The 7,500-nt window shown below is 52.0% G+C and overlaps 1 protein-coding gene across 4 annotated transcripts in view; it reads right to left on the minus strand.

The window, feature by feature from the left end:
- The window catches only part of LOC125035455 (phosphatase and actin regulator 2-like), a 424,170-nt gene that overhangs the window by 146,675 nt on the left and 269,995 nt on the right, over positions 1 to 7,500 (minus strand). The window contains exon 1 of one of the 4 annotated variants that reach the window (XM_047627870.1): positions 4,225 to 5,746. The exons of the other annotated variants lie outside the window; for them this stretch is intronic. Within the exon in view, the coding sequence (XP_047483826.1) occupies positions 4,225 to 4,726 (502 nt within the window). The 5' untranslated portion in view covers positions 4,727 to 5,746. Of the gene's footprint in view, positions 1 to 4,224; positions 5,747 to 7,500 lie in introns of those variants that run through there. 4 annotated transcript variants of the gene reach the window in all.

Genomic DNA, 7,500 nt, shown 5'->3' on the forward strand with positions numbered 1-7,500 from the left:
AGGAGGGGGTGGAGGAGGTGGAGAAGGAGAAGAGGGAGGAGAAGGAGAAGCAGAGGGAGAAGGAGGAGAAGCAGAGGAAGAAGGAAGAGGAGAGGAAGAAGGAGGAGAAGGGGAGGAAGAAGGAGGAGAAGGAGAGGATGAAGGAGGAGAAGACGAAGGAGAAGGAGTAGACGGAGGAGAAGGAGTAGACGGAGGAGAAAGAGAAGACAGAGAAGGAGGAGAAGGAGAAGACGGAGGAGGAGGAGGAGGCGAAGAAGAAGACAGAGGAGGAGGAGGAGGAGAAGGAGAAGGAGAAGGAGAAGGAGAAGAAGGAGAAGAAGAAGGAGAAGAAGAAGGAGGAGGAGAAGGAGAAGAAGGAGGAGGAGAAGGAGAAGAAGGAGGAGGAGATGAAGGGGAAGGAGAAGAGAGGGAGGAGGAGGAGATGAAGGGGAAGGAGAAGAAGAGGGAGGAGGAAGAAAAGATGGGGATGGAGACGAAGCAGGAGGGGAAGAAATAGAAGAAAGAGAAAGGAAGGCGAGGAGGAAAAGGCAAGGAAGAAATAAGACAGACACAAGGGCCACGCGAGGGAACACTGGAAGATTCAATATAACAAGATCTCAACAGGAAACACCAAGGACTTTCTTTGCTTCTCCCCTTCTCCCTTTCGCCAACATCAAAGGAATACAGCGCAAGGGGAGCGAGAGAGGGGAGAAAGAAGGGGGGGAGGGTAAGGGCAGCGGAAAGGAAGGATTGATGAGCAGTGAGTTAATCAGAGTCTCCCTTTCTCTTTCTCTTTCTCTTTCTCTCTCTCTCTCTCTCTCTCTCTCTCTCTCTCTCTCTCTCTCTCTCTCTCTCTCTCTCTCTCTCTCTCTCTCTCTCTCTCTCTCTCTCCCTCCCTGGTTTCCTTCTACTTTTCACACACAAAAAATATGTACATATAAACTGCCAGACATATGGATAAATAGATAGATGGATAGAGGGATGAATATACAGATAGATCAATGGATGGATAGATATATAGATAGATTGTATATAGATAGACCTACACATCTCTTGCCCCAAAGCCGCTCCAACCGACCTTGTAGCAGTAACACCGTCCAAGGTCAACTGCGCGGGCCAAAGGGGAAGGGATACTCTGGAATGTCTGACCCCCCCCCCCCCCCACCCAAACACCCACCCACCCATCCCACAACACCCGCTCCTGCTACCACTATATCATATTATAAACCGGTGGCGCATTTCGGCTCTCCTTCTGTCTCCTTTTCTTTCATCCTCGCCTCTTGCCTCCCTCCCTCCTCCTTCCACTTCTTCCTTCCCATTTTCTCTTTCGTTTATTCTGCTCGGTATTTCCCATACATGTGATTCCTCTTAACCAAGGAGAGTGAGAGGGCAAAGGAGAGAGAGAGAGAGAGAGAGAGAGAGAGAGAGAGAGAGAGAGAGAGAGAGAGAGAGAGAGAGAGAGAGAGAGAGAGAGAGAGAGAGACGGGGAGAGACTGAGACAGAGAGAGAGGCAGATGAAAACAAACGTGACCAAGTCGCTTAATACGGTGATGACTTGTTCAAGAATGATGATGACGAATGAGAATAAGGACACAAAAAAGAACCAGAGAAGGGGAAAAAGGCTCCTCGTGCATGAAACCGAAGAAAGGGAAAGCAAGGGACAAGAACTATGGTGAAACTGAGGCATGAGAGGAGGAAGACGAGGAAGAAAAATAATTAGAAGAAATGGCAGGAGGAATGCGAGGGGAATGAGGACACAGCTGGGGTACACAATGTGGTATATTATCTTTAATCTGGGATGCTGTGTTCGCAGAGGCCGGGCACAGCAGAAGCACACACAGAGGGTCCACAAACACCATCAGATAACTTGCATCAGGGTATTAGCATCGCCGTGGAGAGAATATCAACAGCCCGAAAGTCACTCCACACGCGCAAACACACCGAGACACCGAGACACCGACACACCGACACACACACACACGCGCGCAAACACACCGAGACACCGAGACACCGACACACACACCGACACACACACACACACACACACACACACACACACACACACACACACACACACACACACACACACACACTCACACTCACACACACACACACGACCAGTTGCAACTACGAATTACACCCACCTATGTCATTACAAAATACATCATTTACATACCTAAAAACATCCACATCACCAGACCTCGACGTCCCCAAGAACAATCCAACAGAGCCGAGTGCCGCTCTCCCAGCAGTACAAATGCAATAAAGTATCTTGCAGCAACACAGGGTCCATTAAAACGAGGCAACACAATCGACGCAGCTTAAAACACAATTTATCAATCGAAGTGCCATCTGCATGATCGAGCGCTGGCGGCCATGTCCTGCTATCATCAACGATCGCGACCAGACCGAATTCCTGGGCCACTTTCTCATCGATGTTATTATTCTATTTTTGCCAAGTATGGACTCTCTTATCGTCTATTTACGTTATCAGTATAAACTGTGTTGAAGTTCGCTATCTCCCTTCATTTATTATTAACTTGCCGGCCACTTGTCTAATGCATTATTACTTTGACCTAGCCCGTGGTATACCTGCTTATTACGTAGTGTTTTTTTTTTTCCTTGAAGCTATTATTTCTACCCCTTTACTCTTCTTGTTTCTTAGCCGTTTCCGAAAGAAGGATTACGATCAGATAAAAGGAAAATCACAAAAACAAGCGCACCAATCACAATAATAATGCATCGATATCTAGATGCAATCAGCATATGAAAGGCATGCAGAGATAAACATTTGAAAAGCGAACACAAAGGGGTTACTGAACGTGTAATAACTATTTCCACTCTTTCAACAGCGGCGTTACATAACTTTCCGATGCAGCTTCTAGATATAACCTACAACGTTGTTTTTTTTTAACATGTGCTCCACAGGGATAATAATACGGGCTACTGTCGCAACACTGCTCCAACAATTAACAAATCCCCTTCCCCTATTACCGACCTCACAATTCAGTAAAACTCAGCGCTGAGGAATCCGAACATGTAACATGCAACTCAGCTGTTCATATATACAGGAAGGGCACGATCCTGGGAAATGCAGAGGGGAACCCGATGGACGCTGCAGAGTAACGAGCGAAACACAAAGTCATCAAAACCGACAATATGGCTGCCAACAACAACAAAGAGACACTCCTAAAACAAACACCGACTCACGTATACATTCACACACATATACACATACACACACACGCGATCACACCTCCACCATTCACATACAACATCCACACGCACGCAAAACGAGTGACCTTGAAACTCGCACAGGCTGGTCAACGGGGTAATGTGACAACACCCACAACGCCGATTACATTAACCACAGCACACACAGAAAGGGCGGTGCCGTTATGTTATGCAACTTGTTCGATATTACACGATAATTGACTCGCAGCCCAACAGTAACGAATACTTTAAATAGTAGAATACTTCTGGAACAATTGGCGAAACATTACAGAGAAGTGAAACCAAAGATATATCGATCAATGTCCACATAACTCCCACGAAGTTATAGTTCCTATATTAGATGGATCAAAATGATAAAGGATAGCGTAAAGCGCACCATCGGGATGCTAACCAAGCCAGCAGGACCGCGAGAACGGATAAGAATACCCGCGCACCTCCCTGGACCGTTTCCAGAGAACGTGGAGCGCGACACGGGCGGGTCAGAGGCTACGAGGCCCCGCCGCACCTTCGTGAGAAAACTTTTACAGTTAAATAATGTCGTCGGATGATTTAGATTTTCATATTATTCTCACGTACTGCCTCGACGACGAATATAATCCTATAACAGACTTAGCAACCACAGTGCACTCTCAAAAACACACCTGGATCCCAACGGACTACCTGGTCAAAGTTGCCCAACATTATAAAATATTAACCGGAGCACAACCTCCTATCTGGTCTTCACTTCATAACTGAAAACGAGAACCCCTCCCGCTCCCCTCTGACATCATCCGAGTAACGCTAGCAATGCTACCGCCACACATAATTAACCAAATTCCATAGAGCCGGACTTGTTACCTTGTGTCTCTTACTATTTCATCCATTTCTCTCACTCATATGCATTTGGTCTAGGACATTCTCCTTCCCATTTTCCTACAATCAGCTTAACGATTTTTCCTACATACTTCCAATCCAATCACCCGACCTGTCGCTAAATTCGGACAGGCCACAGGTGCCAGGAGCGGACCATACCTTTGTTGCTTTTGGTGGCGTTGATGATGTCGGAAAGCGAGAGCGACGTGGACTTGGTCACGATAGAGTTGGTGCCCGACGTGGGCGTGTTGGCACCCGGGGTCGCCGAGGTTTCCGTAGGAGTCTCTACCTCAGACTTGAGCTTCCCCTTCTGCGGCCCGCCTCCGAGGAGGTCGCTCAAGCTCAGCGTCGAGGCTATGAGCTGCCGCTTCTCCTCGAAATTGAGCTGGTCGAGGGAGTGCGACCTGACCGTGGGAGGCGGCTTGGAGGTCCTGGAGGGGGACGTGTCTATATACACGCTGTTCATCTTGAGGGACATGGCGGTGATGGAGGTGGTCACTGGGGAGGCGATGCTGGAGGTGGGCGTGGTGTGGGACGTTAGGGTGGCGCTGGTGGAGAAGGAGGAGGAGGTGGAGGTGTATGAGGAGTAGTTGTTGGTGGAGGAGGAGGAAGGGGAAGAGGTGCTGGTGTAGCTGGTGCAGGTGGCCAGCGCCTCGGCCATCCAATTGGCGTAGGACTCTCCTGGCGGCGAGCAGGAGGGCGGGGAAGTGTAGGAGATGGCGGAGGAGGAAGTGGAAGGTGTGGAGGAGGTGGAAGAGGAGGGGGCTAGTGGCCAAGCACCTCCGTCGTCATGGTGTTTAGGGGAGATGTACAGGTGGTGGTGATGATGGTGTGGGGGAAGGTGCTGGTGCTGATGGAGGAGGTGATGGAACAATGACCTCCACCGACCTGCTGGGGACCCACCACACGATGCTGGTCTCCCCACATCCAACACTTGCTGAACTGCCTCCACTTTACGTGACCATTGTGGCGACCTCCATATTGCAACACAGCTCACCACGCATCCAGCGCCGCCGTCCCACCTCGGATCTGGCGCCACGCCACACTCGGATCACAACAATAATAACAACACCGACACTACGCAACACTCACTGACAACTTTCCCGGTATCGCTCACCGTCCTCACTCGATGACCTCAGGCCAATGCACGGGCCAGGTCTCGGACTTTTTAAGCTCGGATTATATTGCTTTCTTTTCCAGAAGGTCTCGCTCTCACACGAGACGGCGCACAGGTAAACAGGCTCTCATGGATAGGCCTACGACAACACTAGAGAGCGGGAGAGGCCCCTTCGGCGTGGTCTGAGAATGCCTTCTTAGACCAGCGAGGAAGCCACGGAGGCCAGGAGGCAAGAGGACCTGTCAGGCAGCCGTCCAGCCTAAGACGCACCATACAAGCTAACAACTAGAGGCTGTAACCGCGCCACCAACCACGCTGCTGCTCCTTCATGCCTCGCACACGACCTGCCCGCCTCTCCTGCACGACAAGACAGGCGCTCCACAGGGACCTCCGTCACTCTGCCACGGGAAGGCAGAATGCTGCTGGTCGTGGAGATGAAGTCCTTAGTAATTCCCAGGGCGCGAGAACTCCATACACACAAAGATAGGAGGGAAGGATAGAGAGAGGGAGAGAGAGAGGCGCGGCAACACACTCTCCCGTCACACGCACAACACACACTGACTCACTCCGCGCTCCGTACCCCCCATCCCTCCTGTCTACCCCCCCACCGCCCCACCCACCACCAGGGTCCTCAACCCACCGACCAACGTTACCAACTACAACGTTTTTATACTGTCTCACTCACACAAACCAACCTCCCCCACTCCTCCTGCAGGACCCTGGCAGCTGTCGGACATCACCTTGACTCGCGCCCTAGCCTGACGAAGTCCTACGACGTCCTAGCGGGGAGAATGGGGAGAGGAGGAGGAGGAGGAGAGGGGGACACATCCACACTCCCCAGGTGGTTCCTGCACCCTCGCTCTCCTCCCGCACACCCCATTGATCATTCTTCTCATTTTTTAGCCTTCATCGTTTTCCTTTCGCCTTCTATTCCCCCTCCCTCTTCTCCTCTTCCCTCCTTCTCTGCCCGGGACGCAGGGCTTGACCAGCACCGGCCACCAGGGCCCTGAGCGAGCGCCGTCGTCACATCCCGAGCGCCCAACATCCTTCGCTCTCATTAGCCCGGCGAGCGGGGTAAACAAAACCTCAGGACTGTGGCAACAACGAGCCTATGCAACCGGTGGTATTTTTCTCAGACTATGCTCCCTTCCCCACCTCCTTCCCACTTCTCCTCCTTGTCCTCTCCTCCCCTACCCACTGCTTCCCCGCCATCGAGCCTACGTGCCCATGTCCTTCTTGGCGGCGACTTCGAAGGCAACGGAAGCTCCTCCGCCCGACCGTTGAGGAACTGACCTCCCCCTGCCCACCTCCTACATCCCGAGAGAAGAAATTCGAATTTGCAGTATTGGCAGCTGATAAAGAAGAACAAAGAAAAAATAGGGGGGGGGGGAGGAAGAGGAAGAAAGAGACAGAAGAAGACCTTTCCGACTGCGAAATAACCCACTCCCCCCTCTCCCCCTGCCCTTGCTCACGCCCGCGGGTTCATCACACAGTTTCCGACTCGGGCGCACGTAGAGTGAAGGAACGAGTCACGGGGCAGAGAGGAGAACAACAGAGCACGCAGAGGACACTCCTCGCTCGTTACGATATGTCATAAGATATTCCTGAGATAGTGGAGGGGGAGAGGGGACATGGGGGAGGGAAGAGCTAGGTGAATAAAGGGAGGGGGAAGAGCGGGCGAGGGAGAGGGGGTAGAGGTCGAACGGAGAGGGAGAGATGGGGAAGGGAGCGGGAGCGGTGGGGGGACTTGCGGGTTCATTTCAAATAGCGAGTTTGGAAGTACTCGACTCGGGGCCGCGGGTTGACGGCTAGCTATGTGATGCGCATTTATTTCACCTGCGCGGCGCGGGGCTTCGTCATGCAAGCGGCGGAGGCGGGTCGGGGCTCGGCCTCCACTAGCGACGAAGACAATCTGCTCGCCGACGACTCTGCTGCTCCTTGAAATGAAGCGAGGAAAAGCGGCGACACGGAGTTAGAATGAATATTACGTAGGGAGAAGGGCATTTTTTAAGATAAAAAGGCAAACTGGTACCTCTGGTTCGGGAGGGCGAGGGAGGGACTGAGGTATGCCGGGGGGTGCGAGCGGGCAGGGGACGGGGGGAGGTGGGCAGGGTGAGGGGGACAGGCCTTTTTCGCTCCACACTCAGGTACTGGACCGACCATGCCTGCAGATCACCAGCGCATTCGCTTCAATCTCTTTCAATCTCTTCACCAACCTCGTCCAACACTTCCTTACCCGTTCCACCCCCCCCCCCTACCACCACCACCTGTCTTATATTCAGAGACCGTCTTCAGTTGCGTCGCTCCCTTAGATTTTT

This window comes from Penaeus chinensis, chromosome 19 (assembly GCF_019202785.1).
Source record: "Penaeus chinensis breed Huanghai No. 1 chromosome 19, ASM1920278v2, whole genome shotgun sequence".
Taxonomy (NCBI): Eukaryota; Metazoa; Arthropoda; class Malacostraca; order Decapoda; family Penaeidae; genus Penaeus; species Penaeus chinensis.